Here is a 17,493-nt window from a genome sequence, read left to right on the forward strand (position 1 = left end):
CTGGCCCCACAGGTGACATTCCATGGAGATGACGGGGCCAAGCTGTGCTCGGCAGGGACGGCCCTATGCCTTTGTCCCCACCTTGGCGGTCAGGAGGTTGCTCTCTTCAAACGCCCTTGAAGGGGGCTTAGCCAAGTCCCAGAGAGCTCCGGGCCAGGATGGCCAGGAGGAGAAGGCAGAGTGGCCGCTGCCTGATCTCTCCCGAGGACAGACTTGGCGCCCGGGGGACGGGAAAATGCACCTCAGCACGGGGCTTTCCCAGAACTCTGTGCCCAGTGCTGGGCTGGGGGACTCGGGGGCACGTGGGCCTGGCCACGGCCTTTGGCCATTTCCCACCCTCCTGTCCCTTCAAGTTCACAGCAGGGCACGTGACGTGGGTGGTGGTGAGCCAGCTCGGCTACCCCAGTGTCCCTGTCACAGGTCCTGACATGCTCCAGGGCTGACTCAGCCTCCTCCCTCCAGCAACCAGCACTTGGGCCAGGGCTGCCATTCCTCGAGGAGCCAGCAGGGGACAAGGTGGTGACCCCAACCCCTCCCATCCAGGCTGACGATGGTCCGAATCCACCTCTGTCCCAGCCAGGTTTGGGGCACTCGGTGGGGGAGGGACACAGCTGCTGAGCAACGACCACAGGAACCGGCTCCAGAGGCCAGAGCTGTCCTGGGGACCAGACAGCTGGGCCGTGAGAACGGGGATCCTCCCGTGGGAGGGAACTGTCCCGGGAGCCTCCAGGGCCCTCGGCAGCCAGACGGCTCTCCTTCCGGAAGAGACCGCCTGGGTCACCACACGCAGAGCCAGAAAGGGTCCAGTTATTTATTTTTACTATTTCACATTTTCAGCAAACAAATCAAGGTGCAAACAGGGTTTATTTCACATTAATATATTAACTGGATTTTTTGTCAAATAAATAGGGAATTCTCTTTAGATAACCATCTCCTCACTTCATGGCCAGTCCAGGAACAAACAAGAGCGAATGTTAGCGCATCCAGGGGCACGAAGCTTAAGGGGAAGAAGCAGGCTGGGGGGCTAGTGGCAGGTCCCGGCCGGCACGAAGGGTCAGCAGCCCTTGTTTCCAGCCCCACCCAGCAGCCCAAAAGTGGACAGACATGCATTCTCTGGTTCCAGTCAGGAAGCTCCTTCTAGAGGGAAGTGAGAGGTGAGGGAAAGCAAATTCCAGAAACACCAGCGAAAGGCAGAAGCACTTCCTCCCAGCCTCGGCGGCCCTGCCCCGACGCCACCCAAGCCCTGGAAGCTCATTTTACAGCTTCAAAAGTCACACGGGGTGGCAACAGCATGACTCAGGACAAGGAAGGGAAGGACAGTGGCAGGGCTGCAGCTGGACCCTGGCTGAGTGGAATGCAGACACGGTGGCCTTCTGAGACCAGCATAGACCAGTGGAGGGAATGTGAGCAGGGCCTGGCAGGGCCGGGGAAGACACCTGGCTGGTCTGAAGTGGCTCATGAGGCTGAGTGTAGCAGTGGCTGCCAGACTGAGGGAGCTGGACTGCGGTGGAGGAGGTGGCCAGAGAGTCCCTTCGAGGGGAGAAGCTGAGAGTGAAACAGGAACAGGGGATGCCCCGTGCTCCCAGGAGAGCCCCAGACAGTGAGTGAGGCACACTGGGCAGCGTTGTGGGCTCTGGGCTGGCATGGGAAGCTGGGCGGCACCTCTCCTGAGGCCGGGGGCCCTAATGTCCCACAATGCTAGTTCCTGGTAATTGTTTATGATCAGACCCGGAGGGAGAACAAGGCGCCCCCTCCCCTCCCCCAGCCCCAGTGCAGCCCCAATGGGAGGGGTAGGGGACAGAGATAAGGGTGGGAGGCAGGGAGGCAGGAGGGCCTACTGGGTCTTCTTATCTTCCGGTGGGTAGTAGGGAGGTGGTGGCGGCTGGCTCTAAAGAAGGGAGAAAGGGAAAATTCGCGTTAGGAGGTTTAAAACATGGCGCGGTCTTCCCCCTGCGGCTCCCAGCATCTGTGGCTGCGGGGCTGCACCAGCACTGCCACGCTCTCTCACCGTGGGCATGTAGACGTTGTGAGGGTTGCCTGGGTTGTAGTAGGCGCTGGCGGCTGCTTCTGCGGCCTTGGCTTCGGCTATGAGAGCAAACACACCCAGTGTCAGTGACAAGTTCTCATCCCCCTGAGCTTAGCCCAGAGACCCTGGGCCCCCATGGCTCAGGGCAGCTGGTGCTGGGGGTCCAGTTCTGCCAATACAGCAGCAGGTGAGGCTTCCTGAGCATGGGCCACGTGCTAGCATGGTCCTTTCCAGGCCCATCGCATGTCTCACCTCATCTAATCCTTGAGCCAACCCCCCAGGTGCCACCGTGACCAACTGAGTGTAGATGAGAGGATGAGAGGACCGAGGCACACAGGGTGACCTTCCCTGCCCAGGCCATGTGGGTAGCTAAGGGGTGGGGGTGGGGCCAGAATCTAGCTCCGCACCACAGGCCACAGCCCTGCTGGGCCCCTGGGGTAGTCCAGGGGTCATCCATCATCTGCGGCTCTCAGCAGTCTCTGGCCATTCTGAGGAGAGGGCTGGTCCCGAAGGGCTGCCCGCACCCAAAGGCCCTCACCTGCAGGAGTGGAGGGGACATCGGGGCCGCTGACTGGAGGTTCCATGGGCCCAGGATAGGGCGGTGGTGGGGGCTGCACGTATCCCATGGCCCCGTCCATCATGGGGGGTCCTGGATAGAACTCTGCTCGGCAAGAGAGCAACAGGGACGCGGTGAGCACCCGGCTGCAGCCCCCTCTGAGGGGGGCCTCTCCAGATCCTTTGTTAGTCCTGAAGCAGCTCAAGGAATGAAGTCTCCCTGGCCTGGGGGGAGCCTGGATAGGTGGGCTCATGAGGGGAGGGTGGGCAGCAAAGGACACACTCACCAGGCGGGGGCGGTGGATAGGGGTAGCCAGGAGGGCAGGGGTACATTCCATTGGCGACTGGCGGGGGATAGACATAGGCCCCGCTGGGCATGTAAGAGTAGCCATAGGCTCCAGTGGGGACTTCACCTCTGGAGGCTACAAGTACAAGGGGAAAGAGAAATGAGTGTGGCCTGCCTTGGGGTGGGGAGAGGGCGGTCCCGCTGCCTGCAGAGGGGAGCTATTGGGGCCCAGGAGTGTGCCCAGCAGACATGCTCTGTCCACCCCACTCCACTCTCCACCCACACTCGGGGCTGCCTTGGTCAGGGATGGGGTGATGAGAGAGGACAGGAGAGGTCAGAGCCAGGGGAAGGCAAGGGAGGTCAAGGACAAGGGTGGAGGGTGGACGGAGGTGGGGAGGGAGGCTCAGGGCTGGGGTAGGAGTGAGCTGGCGGAGGATGTCTGCTGGGCCCATCCCTCGGTCATTTTCAATGGCTGCAAAACCGCAGTTTAATGGTTGGTTTGGTGTTTGTTTTATGAGGCCATAGTAAAGTGTCCTTGAGTCCAAACAGCTTTGTCAAAACGTGATCCACCTGCTCCAGGCAGGCAAACGCAGCCTCTGAGGTACAGGACAGAGCTGTACCTCACGCCAGTGACAGCTTTCCTTCCCAACTCCTAGGCCTGCTCAGCCTAGTGCCCAGACACTTACCTCTTGAATGTTTAAAAAAGCAAAACAAAAAGGAAGCAAACTCAAACCAAACCCCTACACGTTCAGTGTGTTCTCAGCCCCTAATCTTCGGAGCCTGGATACCTTGAGATGCCACCTGGAGCATCCGCTGTCCAAACTCAATGGCGCCCCCTGCCGTGAAAGTCAACTTGTAGGAAGCAGAGCCTTCCCAGCCACCTGAGAGGGGAAGGACAGCGAATAAACACCACAGAAAAAGAAAACTGATGCCCCAAGAGATGGCTGTTTTCCTCTCCAGGGCTTCATCCGACGCCCGGGAGGCTTGCGGGAAGCTGGGCCTGCACTGTGATGGGGAATTCCTGGTGCCATGGTTTCCAGCCTGCTGCCTGCATAGGAGCCGGCACTGCAGCCCGGCCAGGCCCTGCTATACTCGCTTCCCTCTTTGGAACAAGGGCCTCTCCTTCCTGGAACAAGCCTGTCCTCCCACCACCGGCCCAATATGTACACAGGTGCCAAGGCCACCTTGGTGTGGTTTTAGAGCTAACATCAAGGTTTCTTTCCACCCCCAGTCAAGCACTCGGCAGCGGCACAGGCACAAGCCCACTCGGCAACAACCGACCCTGAAAATCAGAGCAGACCTCTCATCCTTTTTTTTTTTTTTTTTTGAGACAGAGTCTTGCTCTGTCGCCCAGGCTGGGGTGCAGTGGCCGGATCTTAGCTCACTGCAAGCTCCGCCTCCCGGGTTTAGACCATTCTCCTGCCTCAGCCTCCCGAGTAGCTGGGACTACAGGCGCCCGCCACCTCGCCCGGCTAGTTTTTTGTATTTTTTAGTAGAGACGGGGTTTCACCGTGTTAGCCAGGATGGTCTCGATCTCCTGACCTCGTGATCCGCCCGTCTCGGCCTCCCAAAGTGCTGGGATTACAGGCCTGAGCCACCGCGCCCGGCCAGACCTCTCATCCTAAGGGGGTCCAAGGACAGACTCCAGCCCTTCTAGCTTGGCTTCTGCCCAAAGAGGGACCAAGAGCGCCTCAATAGCAAGGGCGGGCCTGGCTGCGTGTCAAGGGGAAGGCAAGTTCAGTGCAGAGGTCTCTGGGGCCTGCCAAAAAGCCAGCCCCAAAGCAGGGTGACTCTGGCTTCCCAGAGGCAGTTGCCTCTTCCTGGCGCTCAAGAAAAGGCCCCTCTCAACAACTGATGCAGCTCCTTCCTGAGTCTAAAATTTGTATGCACTCGCCAAGGCGCACTAAGCATCTTGACTCAGTCCGCAAGCTTCTGCAGACTTCACGCTCTGAAAAGCTCACCTGAGCTGCCGTCTTTAATGCCAGCATTTCCCCCAGCTCTTGGCAATCAAACCCCACCAGCTGGCAGCCCAGAGCTGGGAAGAGGTCATGGCTAGGGCGATAAGGGTCTGAAGGGGACACCCCCAGGGCGGCAGTCAGAGGCTCCCAGGGCACCTCCCTGGAAGCCCCATCCATGTCCCTGAGTTCCCATCACCTACCTCCCGCTTCCGCCTTCACTGTTCCCTTGATGTAGTTTGCACCAAATACGGGCTGCTTGATCTCACAGTCTTTCATGAGATAAAATGGCATCATGAAGGACTGCATGGCATCCTTGCCCTTGGACAGAAAGATGACCTGCAGGGAGAGAGGGTGAGGCCATCAGCACCGGAAGCACCGCCCACACTGCCATGCTTCCCACCTGTTTCCTGGGAGTGACGAGTCTGCTCTCAGTGCCAGGGTCCAGCAGCCCCACGGCGCTCTCTGTGCCAGACACTCCTGGAGAGAGCTGTGGAAAGGGAAAGGGCTCACTGCGGCCTGGAGAGGCCAAGCTCACGTACATGGGAGAAAAACGTACTGGTCACAGACAGTATCTTTGAGCAGGGCAGACTGCTCTGTCACTGACACGGTGGTGGGGAGGTGGTGGCAGTGGTGCCTAAGTGAAGGAGCCTACGAAGGAGGAAGGACAGGCAGAGGCAAGGGAAGGACAAGCAGAGGCAAGGCAGGGACGGGTTCCTGAAAGGGGGGGGTCTCCAGCCTGAGCTCCAGAACCGAGCACGATGGTGCAGTGGTCGCTAGTTACCATTGAGGCGGACTATAAACAGCAACAAGAGCTCTCCTGGAGCCTGTGCCTGGAGAACGCCCTGGGTTTTCTTTTTTCTTTTTTTTTTTTTTTTGAGACGGAGTCTTGCTCTGTGGCCCAGGCTGGAGTGCAGTGGCCGGATCTCAGCTCACCACAAGCTCCGCCTCCCGGGTTTACACCATTCTCCTGCCTCAGCCTCCCGAGTAGCTGGGACTACAGGTGTTTTCTTTTTTTTAAATTTTTATTTATTTATTTTTTGAGACGGATTCTTGCTCTGTTGCCCAGGCTGGAGTGCAGTGGCGCGATCTCGGCTCACTGCAAGCTCTGCCTCCCGGGTTCATGGCATTCTCCTGCCTCAGCCTCCCGAGCAGCTGGGACTACAGGCGTCTGCCACTATGCCCAGCTAATTTTTTGTATTTTTAGTAGAGATGGGGTTTCACTGTGTTAACCAGGATGGTCTCGATCTCCTGATCTCGTGATCTGCCTGCCTTGGCCTCCCAAAGTGCTGGGATTACAGGCATGAGCCACCGCACCCAGCCTTTTTATTTTTTTGAGACGGAGTCTCACTCTGTAACCCAGGCTGGAGTACAGTGGACCAATCTTGGCTCACTGCAGCCTCCGCCTCCCGGGTTCAAGTGATTCTTTCGCCTCAGCCTCCCGAGTAGCTGGGATTACGGGTAAGTGCCACCACGCCTGGCCAATTTTTGTATTTTTAGTAGAGACAGGGTTTCGCCATGTTGGCCAGGCTGGTCTCGAATTCCTGACCTCAGGTGATCCACCAGCCTTGGCCTCCCAAAGTGCTGGGATTCCAGGCGTGAGCCACCAGGACTGGCCAGGCCCGGGTTTTAAATCCATGACTTTAATCTGTGACTGAAGATGCCAACTTGAGCCTCCAGAGATGGGGTTTTGAGGCTCCGCTGTCTTTGGTAAGTCATGGAGATTAAAACTTGAAAATGTGCTCCTCTTCTTCCAGCTGTCTTTGGGTCTAAGTCTTTTTTTTTTTTTTTTTTTTGAGATACAGTCTCGTTCTGTCGCCTAGGCTGGAGTGCAGTGGCTCATCTCAGCTCACTGCAAGCTCCGCCTCCCGGGTTCACGCCATTCTCCCACCTCAGCCTCCCGAGTAGCTGGGACTACAGGCGCCCACCACTACGCCCAGCTAATTTTTTGTACTTTTAGTAGAGACAGGGTTTCACCATGTTAGCTAGGATGGTCTCGATCTCCTGACCTCGTGATCCACCCGCCTCAGCCTCTCAAAGTGCTGGGATTACAGGTGTGAGCCACTGCGCCCGGCTTTTGTTTTTTTGAGGCAGGGTCTCACTCTGTTGCCCAGGCTGGAGTGCAGTGGCATGATCCCAGCTCACTGCAGCCTCAACCTCTCCCGACTCCAGTTATTCTCCACCTCAGCCTCTTGGGTAGCTGGGACTACAGGCATGTGCCACCACACCCAGCTTATGTTTATATTTTTTGTAAAGATGGGGTTTCGCCAGGTTACGCAGGCTGGTCTCGAAATCCTGAGCTCAAGTGGTCCGCCTGCCTTGGCCTCCCAAAGTGCTGGGATTACAGGCATAAGCCACTGCACCAGCCTGTCTTTGAGTCTAAGCCTTGAGTGGCTACAAGCAGCAATTTTCCAAGAACATCCATTTGTATTTCTCAACCTCTCAGAGTCCACGTGGGTAACTCTTAGGCAAGGCCCATTCTGCAGCCTGGCATTTGTCATTCTGCGGGGTAGTACCGGGCTCTCTGCCCAGTCCAGAGGCTGTGCCACGCCAACTGTGCCCTGTTTACCAGATTTCTCACCCTGGATGTGCACAGGGCTTCATGGGCTACACTCACAGAAAACAAAATGTTAATAATAATAGTCTCCGGCCTCCAGGCCCAAGTCATGCCAGCGCTGCATCCAACTCTATAGAGGTTTTGCAGCAGCGGCTCTGGAATTTACATGGGTTCACTGCCCAGTGGTCAGGTCAGTTACACAAAGAGCCTGGTGGTTCTGGAATCCAGGAGCATGTGACGGAGAACAGGCAGAGTGAGGCACTAACATTCACCAGGGTTCAGAGGCCACTTGACTCATGAGGCTGAGGCGGACCCGAGACTAAGACTCACGTCACCTCCAACAGCAACAAGCCTCTCAACCAACTGTCCTGCTGGGCAACTCACCCGGTAAGGGGTAAGGTAGACGGTGCCTTTCTTGGTCCCTTTGAAGGCTTCTGGCACGTTCTTCATGTCATTGAATGTGAGTTCCACATGATCATAGGACATTAGGATGCTGTGATGAGAAAAGAGGAAAAGCCTTGATGAGACAGTATGGAGATGCGATGTCACCCAGACACTGGGCCTTTCTCCCAAGCAGCTGCCCGGCACATCAGCTCTCATAACCTCTCAACAGTGCTGCATTAAAACCATTCATAGGGCCGGGCGCGGTGGCTCACACCTGTATCCCAGCACTTTGGGAGGCCGAGGCAGGTGGATCACAAGGTCAAGAGTTTGAGAACAGCCTGGCCAACACGGTGAAACCCCATCTCTACTAAAAATACCAAAAAATTAGTCGTGGCGGGCCCCCGTAATCCCAGCTACTCAGGAGGCTGAGGAGGGAGAATCGCTTGAACCCAGGAGGCGGAAGTTGCAGTGAGCCAAGATGGCACCATTGCACTCCAGCCTGGGCAACAAGAGAGAAGCTCCAGCCGGGCACGGTGGCTCATGCCTGTAATCCCAGCACTTTGAGAGGCTGAAGTGGGCGGATCACCTGAGGTCAGGAGTTCGAGACCAGCCTGACCAACATGGAGAAACCCTGTCTCTACTAAAAAAGTACAAAATTAGCTGGGCGTGGTGGTGGGCGTCTGTAATCCCAGCTACTAGGGAGGCCGAGGCAGGAGAATCGCTTGAACCCAGGAGGCAGAGGTTGCGGTGAGCCGAGATCGCGCCATTGCACTCCAGCCTGGGCAACGAGAGCGAAACTCCATCTCAAAAAAAAAAAAAGAGAGAGAGAGAAGCTCTGTCTCAAAAACAAATAAATTAATAAAGCCATTCATAGGGCTAGGAGCGGTGGCCCACACCTGTAATCCCAGCACTTTGGGAGGCTGAGGCCGGTGGATCGCTTGAGCCCAGGAGTTTGAGACCAGCCTGGGTAACGTGGCGAGACCCCGTCTCTACAAAAAAACTAAAAACCAACAACAACAACAACAACAAAAACCTCATTAATGCAGCCATGGAAGAAACAAGCACGTTGGGGTTCTGTAAAATTTCCCAAACCCCGCTTACACAGCCCCCAAATGATCAACGTGGTAGCAGAGTTACAGGGCTCTAGAGAGGCCGCCAGCCCTCAAGTAGGTGGGGTGGTCTGGCTTAACTTTTCTATTCTCTTTCAAGTCCTTTTGACAGATGTCCTGTTTTTGCTGGTTGGTTTTTCAACCCTAACATATAAACATGTCTAAGAGATGACTGTACAGATCACAATAGGGCCTCCTTCAAGGTTCTTTTAAACCTGGGTTCTTCAGCTGGGTTTGCAGCAAAGTTCATGAAGCCCTTGAGATGATCATGTACGTCATATGTGCATTTTTCTTTTTTTTTTTTTGAGACGGAGTCTCGCTCTGTCGCCCAGGCTGGAGTGCAGTGGCCGGATCTCAGCTCACTGCAAGCTCCGCCTCCCGGGTTCACGCCATTCTCCTGCCTCAGCCTCCAGAGTAGCTGGGACTACAGGCGCCCGCCACCTCGCCCGGCTAGTTTTTTGTATTTTTTAGTAGAGACGGGGTTTCACCGGGTTAGCCAGGATGGTCTCGATCTCCTGACCTTGTGATCCGCCCGTCTCGGCCTCCCAAAGTGCTGGGATTACAGGCTTGAGCCACCGCGCCCGGCCCCATATGTGCATTTTTCTGAGCGGAGAGTCCACAGCTTCCATCATTCTCAAAGGAGTTCACGACTTGAAGAGTAACGTTCACTAGTTTAATTATCAATTTTTTTTTCTTTTTTATGAGACGGAGTTTCACTCTTGTTGCCCAGGCTGGAGTGCCGTGGCATGATCTCGGCTTACTGCAACCTCTACCTCCTGGGTTCAAGCAATTCTCCTGCCTCAGCCTCCCACGTAGCTGGGGTTACAGGCATGCGTCACCACGCCCGGCTGATTTTTTGTATTTAGTAGAGACGGGGTTTCACCATGTTGGTCAGGCGGGTTTCAAACTCCTGACCTCAAGTGATCCACCTACCTCGGCCACCCAAAGTGCTAGGATTACAGGCATGAGCCACCATGCCCAGCCTAATTATCAAATTTTGAACACTGCACTTATACTTCAATTGTTACAGACACAACTTATTCAGACAGGAGGCTGAAGCACTTTCTAAAACAAGGCACACCTTACTTAGCAGGACTGAGCCCTAAGCCAGGTAGAAGGCCCAGCAGGATAGATACATTCTTGTCTCAGGAAGTTCCACAGAGACAGAAAGAAAAACAGTCCCCAGAGATGTTGCCAAATGGCATGAAAAGCTGGCCAGGCCTGGGAACTGACTCACACACAGAGATGCAACAAGACAGTGTGAGGTGTCTCTGATCACATGATAAAAAGGTTCACACGGTTCTGTTTGTCTTCTGCCTCCCCCCATATATCACAACTTTCTCAGACTGGGGAAAGGTAAGTGGGAAACAACTGGTCTAAGAAAAGAGAAGTGGTCGGGCACGGTGACTCATTCCTGTAATCCTAATACTTTTGGAGGCCCAGGACGGCGGATCACGAGGTCAGGAGTTCGAGACCAGCCTGGCCAACATGGTGAACTCCTGTTTCTAGTAAAAATACAAAAAATTAGCTGGGTGTAGTGGCAAGTGCCTGTAATCCCAGTTACCGGGGAGGCTGAGGCAGGATAATTGCTTGAACCCAGGAGGCGGAGGTTGCAGTGAACTGAGATCATGCCACTGCACTCCAGCCTGGGTGACAGAGCAAGCCTCCATCTCAAAAAAAAAAAAAAAAAGAGAAGTACCGCTCAGAGAAAAGAAGGAATTACCCATCAGACTCTGAGTCGGTAAGACAGAGGGAAAGTGAGCCTGCTGGGTCACTCTAGGCATTTTCCTCTGACTCATCATAACATTCCCAAGTTACAGGGCAACTGGATGCTGGCCTTAGCTGGGTACAGGGCTCTGACTCCACAATGTCTCCTTTGGGGACTCAGGTGCCTTCTAAGCTCCTTCTGCCTTCAAGAGGCAATTCAGGGTCGGCATAGTTCAACCCAGAGCTGGCTGGTCTGATTTTCAATACCCAAGGAACAAAAGGAGAGAGAGGCCATTCAGGGCTTCTCTTGGCAGAGACTGGAGGAGAGACAGGGTGCAATGAGCAAGGGGTGGGGAGGGTGGAGTGGAAAGAACCTTGAATTAGGAGACCTGTGCCTTCGGAGGAGACTCAAACCAACAGGCATTCAAGAGAGAGGCAAGGGAATGACTTTACGGATCCACACAGTGCCAGGAACTGTCAGACATCTGACAAACGTCATCTGTTTAATTTCACTCCTGGGACCTCAGTTTCTTACCTGGAACCTGAACAGTTCTGGAACATACTGGAAGCCTGTATGCTGGTGGTTAATCCTATTAACTTTGGAGTCAAGACTCCTTTCCTGGAATTCCATCTCTGCTACTTACAGAGTTGCAATCTCGAGCAAGTTACTTAACCTTTCTGCCCTCCACTTTCCCTACCTGTGAAACGTGGACAGTAGTAGATTGTACTGCACAGAATTTATTAAATAAGGTAGAAAAGGCGCAGAGCCTGACACGTAGTAACGTTGTAGACATCCAATAAGTGACAATTATTTTTGTTTGGGGCTCCTCCCAGTTACTGAAGTCAAAACTCTGGGAAGGGGTTCAAGAATCACCCCTAGGCCCCACTGGTCGCCCCATGCCAGGTCCCCATGCAGACGTCCCACTCCCACCTCCCAGCTGATCACAACCTCCCGGGCCCTCCCCCACGGCCCACCCACCTTCCTCCAACCCCGCCCCCAGCCATTCCCCCCCAATCTTACTCCATCAATGCTCCCCCTTCAGGGGCTTATTCCCCACCGCCCATCGCCCACCGCCCACTCCCTCGACACCCGAACTTTGGTCCTCTAGGATCCTTCCGCAGTGTTTTCACCTCTCGGTGTTGTTGACGATCACGCCGCCGCCCTCCGAGTGATTCTTGTTGAGCGCCATAGTCTCTCCGACAGGGGTCCGGAGACTCAAAACGCAGTGAGCTTGCGCCCCTCTTCGCCCCGCCCCTAGTGGCGTCTTCTTATTAGAGTCAGCCAGTCACAGCTCGAGCGCGGAGGCTGGCCCAACCACCTGACCCGAACGTCACGTGGTAATAGTTTACTCCCTCCCCCCAGTTCCGCCTGCGTAACAAACAAGATGAAGACTACAATTCCCAGCAGGCAACGCTCCCGCAACCTCGGCCTCTCCCTGTGCTGGAGGAAGGATGCATTCTGGAACTTGTAGTCTCCTGGCTCATAGGCCGAAATTGGCTCCACAATTTACATAACCAATCGGCTTGTGCCATCTCCACCCCGCCTCTTCAGCCGGACGGAAATAAACAGTTCGGCTGCTGTCAGGAGCGCGAGCCTGGGGACGCTGGCCGAGCGTTAAGGGAAGTCCCGCTGGCCGAATGCGACCTGGACATGGCGTGGGAGGGTCGAGCAGTCCCCTGGTGGATGGGCAGCCTTCGTTCACTTAGCAGACGTGTATGGGGCGCTTGTGTGACTCCGGGGCGTTTAGCTGAGCCCGAGACCCCGGCTCTTGGGGACGCGGTGGGCTGGCGGCGTCGGATCACCCCGCCACCCATCTCACCACCCCAAGCCCTGAGCCCGGGGTGGGGCGGGGAGAGTCCCGCCTGGGGAGGGGAGGCTGTGTGCCCCGCCTGGCTCCCACCACTCGCAGGCCGGCCGGGCGCCCCTTGCAGCCTCCTCGCCGGCCTCGCGGTGGCGCCGATCCCTCCGGAGCGCCCAGCGGGGTCCCGGCCGGAAGACTGAAGGCTGAGTGAGACTGGGCACGGCGCGAGACTGGCAGCCTGATAACTAGGACTTACAAAATAAGACTGACTCATGCCAGCTCGTGACCCAGCCCTGGGCGTCCTCCACGGGGCAGCTGTCATTCCCTAACCGCCCCCCACCAAACCCCTGCACCTCCGAGCTGAATCCGTGAGGCGGAGAGAGGGGGCTGCACTCCCCCACTTGGTGGTGCAGGGGTTAATCTTAAGGATTAATTCGTTAAGATTAATTAATCTTAAAGATTAACTCGTTAATCTTAAGGAATTAGAGTTTGCTTTTCAGTAGACAGCTGCTTTCCTGACCGTGGTGGTCAACCTCTAGATCCACCTGTTCGACTTCGCTTAGCAGGGAGGTCTCCTATGTGAAGAAATAAAGCTGCCTCACTAGAAAAGATCAGGAAACAGCAGCGTTCTGTGAGGTCCGGTGCAATACCAGGTTGGACCTTGCAGGACAAGTACAGTGGATTAAGGATGGTCATAATGAAATCTGCCCCAATGGTTAGATGTATTTTGGGGTCTGCAATCTCTGCCGTCTTTAAAAAGAATTAAGTCGGCCGGGCGCGGTGGCTCACGCCTGTAATCCCAGCACTTTGGGAGGCCGAGGCGGGTGGATCGTGAGGTCAGAAGATTAAGACCATCCTGGCTAACACGGTGAAACCCCGTCTCTACTAAAAAATACAAAAAATTAGCCGGGCGTGGTGGCGGGCGCCTGTAGTCCCAGTTACTCGGGAGGCTGAGGCAGGAGAATGGCGTGAACCCAGGAGGCGGAGCTTGCAGTGATCCGGGATTGCTCCACTGCACTCCAGCCTAGGCAACAGAGTGAGACTCCGTCTCAAAAAAAAAAAAAAAAAAAAAGTCAGACTATGTGCTGATATGGAAAGATTGTCAAGGGTTATTAAGCACAGAATGCTGTATACATATAGTTCTATTTGTATTAAAAAATAGGATCTAGATAGAAATTTTTTGCAAAGATCCACCAGAAAATGTCTGTGGCAGTTTTGAGGCGTGGGTCTGGGAATTTGGGGTGGATTGGTGGCTCAGTATGTCGGTATGCATTGTACTTTTTGGTACTGTTTATTTTTTTTTCTATGTGCATTTAAAATATAAATTTAAAAAACAAAAGTAGGTCGGAGTTTGTGGCACATGCCTGTCATTCCAGCACTTTGGGAGGCCAAGGCGGGTGAATCACCTGAGGTCAGGAGTTTGAGACCAGCCTGGGCAACATGGTGAAACCCCATCTCTACTAAAAATACAAAAAATTAGCTGGGTATGATGGTGGTCACCTGTAATCCCAGCTACTCAGGAGGCTGAGGCAGGAGAATCACTTGAACCCCGGAGATGGAGGTTGCAGTGAGCTGAGATCAAGCCACTGCACTCCAGCCTGGGCAACAAGAACAAAACTCTATCTCAGAAACAAACAAAAAACCCCACGATTATTCATTCACAATACTGTGGCCACAATGAGGCCTCCTGACAGGAGGGGAAATGACAAGAAAAGGAAGTTGCAGTGGAGAGATAACGAGCTTGACCAGCTTCGGCTACAATGTCCAGAAGTTCTAAGTTTTATAAAAACATATGACCATGTGAACACACTTCTTGGACAGCTCCCATGACTTTGGGGCTGGAAGGTACCAGAACTCAAAACTCAAACCGAAGGATTCAACAATCGTTTATTGCGGAACCAGGTGAGCAGCTGCAGGCCCCCCAGGCCCAGGTCTCAGTACTCAGACCTCTCCTCTGGTCTTTTACCCCTGTCTGCCTGTCTCCAGCTCTCTTTTTCACTGCAGTATGATTGCTCGTATTCTCCACACCAGAGCACATCTTAGTGATGTGCTAAGAAAGGGTGCAGGTCTACCCCAGATACCAGCAGGCAGGGTCTGGGGCAGCTGAGCCGCTGAACTGGTCACCTGTTTTTCTGTTTATAATTTTATTTATTTATTTTATTTACTTATTTATTTTGAGACGGAGTCTCGCTCTGTTGCCCAAGCTAGAGAGCAGTGGTGTGATCTCCACTCACTGCAAGTTCCGCTTCCCGGGTTCACGCCATACTCTTGCCTCAGCCTCCCGAGTAGCTGGGACTAGAGGTGCCTCCCACCATGCCCGGCTAATTTTTTGTATTTTTAGCAGAGATGGGGTTTCACTGTAGCCAGGATGGTCTTGATCTCCTGACCTCGTGATTCACCCGCCCCGGCCTCCCAAAGTGCTGGAGTGGTGGCGTGAGCCACCGTTCCTGGCCTATTTATTTATTTTTGATACAGGGTCTTGCCCGTCTCCTGGGGTGGAGTACAGTGACACGGTCTCTGCTCACTGCAGCCTCCACCTCCTGGGTTCAAGCAATTCTTGGGCCTCAGCCTCTGAAGTAGCTGGGACTACAGATGCAGGCCACCACACCCAGCTAAGCTTTGTATTTTTAGGTAGAGATGGGTTTTCACCATGTTGGCCAGGCTGGTCTCAAATTCCTGACCTCAAGTAATGCGCCCACCTAATACTCCCAAAAGTGTTAGGATTACAGGTGTGAGCCACCGCCCCCCACCCCACCCGTGGTCGCCTCTTGACCCCCAATAAGAGTAATCTATTTGTCCCAGTGAGCCAAATAAATACCATTTCGTTGACCAAATCATTTTCTGTGTGTGCCATGACATAAAAGAGGTTGGCAGGCCTGTAGAGTTGGCTCATGCCTGTAATCCCAGCATTTTGGAAGACTGAGGCAGAAGGATTGCTTCAGCCCAGGAGTTTGAGACCAGCCTGGGCAACATAGTGAGACCCTCCCTCTAAAAATTAAAAAAAAAAAAAAGGTTGGCAGCATTTACCAAATGGTGGCTATTTTTCCTTACCTTGACCCACCATAAAAATATATAGGGCTTGAGCCCAGGAGTTTGAGACCAGCCTGGGTGACAGAACGAGACCCTGTCTTACACTGTCAGTCAGGCTGGAGTGGTGCAATCATGGCTTACTGTACCTTCAACCTCCTGAGCTCAAGCAATCTTTTTACCTCAGCCTCCTGAGTAGCTGGGGCTACAGGGGCACATCACCATGCCTGGCTAGTTTAAAAAATTTTTTTGGTAGAGATGGGGTCCTGTTATGTTGCCCAGGCTGGTCTTGAACTCCTGGCATCAAGCCAGTGGTCCTGCCTCAGCCTCCCAAGTAGCTGAGAGTACAGGCCCTGCCACCACCACATGCTGCTTAATTTGTATTTTGTAGTGGGATATATTCTGAAATTTTCTGTCTTATTTTGTCATCTTAAAAAATTGCTGCAAGGGGGCTGGGCACGGTGGCTCACGCCTGTAATCCCAGCACTTCAGGAGGCTGAGGTGGGCACATCACCTGAGGTCGGGAGTTCAAGACCAGCCTGGACAACATGGTGAAACCCCGTCTCTACTAAAAAAAAAAAAAAAAAAAAAAGACAAAATTAGCCGGGCGTGGTGGCACATGCCTGTAATTCCAGCTACTCGGGAGACTGAAGTAGGAGAATCGCTTGACCCCAGGAGGTGGAGGTTGCAGTGAGCTGAGATCGCACCATTACACTCCAGCCTGGGCAACAAGAGCGAAACTCTGTCTCAAAAAAAAAAAAAAAAAAAAATTGCTGCAAGGGCTGGGCTCAGTGGCTTGCGCCTGTAATCCCAGCACTTTCGGAAGCCAAGGCAGGCAGATCACTTGAGTCAGGAGTTCAAGACTAGCCTGGCCAACATGGTGAAACCCCGTCTGTACTAAAACTACAAAATTAGCCGGGCATGGTGGCACAAGCCTGTAATCCCAACTACATAGGAGGCTGAGGCAGGAGAATTGCTGGAATCTGGAAGGTAGAGGTTGCAGTGAACAGAGATGGTGCCATTACACTCCAGCCTGGGCAAAAAGAGCAAAACTCAAAAAAAAAAAAACAAAAAACAAACAAAAAAACATGCTGCTGGCGTGGTGGCTCATGGCGGACACTTGAAGTCAGGAGTTTGAGACCAGCCTGGCCAACATAATAGCGTGCAACATAGTAGCGTGCCTGTAATCCCAGCTACTCAGGAGGCTGAGGCAAGAAAATCGCTGGAACCCAGGAGGCGGAGGTTGCAGTGAGCCAAGATCACACTACTGCACTCCAGCCTGGGCAACGGAGCAAGACTCCCTCTCAAACCCCCATCTCTACTAAAAATACAAAAAATTAGCCGGGCGTGGTGGAGCACACCTGTAGTCCCAGCTACTCAGGAGGCAGAGGTGGGAGGATTGCTCTTCAGACCAGGAGGCAGAGATTTCAGTGAGCTGAGTTTGCACCATTGCACTCCAGCCTGGGTGACAGAGTGAGACCCCATCTCAAAAAACAAAACAAAACACCAAAACCAACAACAATAATATAGAGGATTGAAAGAGGAGCCCCAGGGCACTAAAACCCAGCCCTCTGAGGAGGGGGCATGGGCCAGCTGGTGCTGGTGCTGGTGCTGGTGCCTCTGAAGGGAGCTCGAGGCAGCTGATTCTGCAAGGGTTGGAAAAAGTAGAAACTGGATTCAGCTGCTGCTAAAGAACTGCAGCTGCCCTGATGAAGCAGCTTTCCTGGGTAAAACACAGGCAAAAATAGTGAGCAGATGGGAAGCTGGGGCCTTCTCCAGCCCTGCAGGTCTCTCTAGCGCCCCCTCTTGGCAGAGCCTGGCAGGGAGCGGTGGGCAATGGAGAAACGTGGCTCTGGGTGTGTTGGCTCAGGCCTGTAATCACAGCAGTTTGGGAGGCCCAGGCAGGTGGATCACCTGAGGTCAGGCGTTCGAGGCCAGCCTGGGCAACATGATGAAACCCCCGTCTCCACTAAAAATACGAAAATTATCTGGGCGTGGTGGTGCGTGCCTGTAATCCCAGCTACTCAGGAGGCTGAGGCAAGAAAATCGCTGGAACCCAGGAGGCGAAGGTTGCAGTGAGCCAAG

General features: G+C 54.1%; 1 protein-coding gene across 5 annotated transcripts; it reads right to left on the reverse strand.

The window, feature by feature from the left end:
- Positions 1-803: 803 nt before the first annotated feature.
- On the reverse strand, positions 804-12,721 carry WBP2 (WW domain binding protein 2). Of its 5 annotated transcripts, none has more exons than XM_025361536.1 (8): positions 11,711-12,721; positions 7,764-7,872; positions 5,026-5,161; positions 3,656-3,748; positions 2,869-3,003; positions 2,565-2,687; positions 2,009-2,085; positions 804-1,888 (listed from the first exon to the last, which is right to left on the reverse strand). In XM_025361536.1, exons 1-8 carry the CDS (start codon positions 11,767-11,769, stop codon positions 1,835-1,837), a joined length of 786 nt encoding a protein of 261 aa, XP_025217321.1. In that variant the 5' UTR covers positions 11,770-12,721; the 3' UTR covers positions 804-1,834. The 5 variants fall into 5 exon arrangements, with proteins under 5 accessions (XP_025217321.1, XP_025217322.1, XP_025217319.1 ...); XM_025361537.1 differs by having other exon boundaries at positions 1,999-2,085; XM_025361534.1 differs by having other exon boundaries at positions 1,993-2,085.
- Between the last annotated feature and the right edge of the window lie 4,772 nt (positions 12,722-17,493).

This window comes from Theropithecus gelada, chromosome 16, assembly GCF_003255815.1.
Source record: "Theropithecus gelada isolate Dixy chromosome 16, Tgel_1.0, whole genome shotgun sequence".
NCBI classification, from domain to species: domain Eukaryota; kingdom Metazoa; phylum Chordata; class Mammalia; order Primates; family Cercopithecidae; genus Theropithecus; species Theropithecus gelada.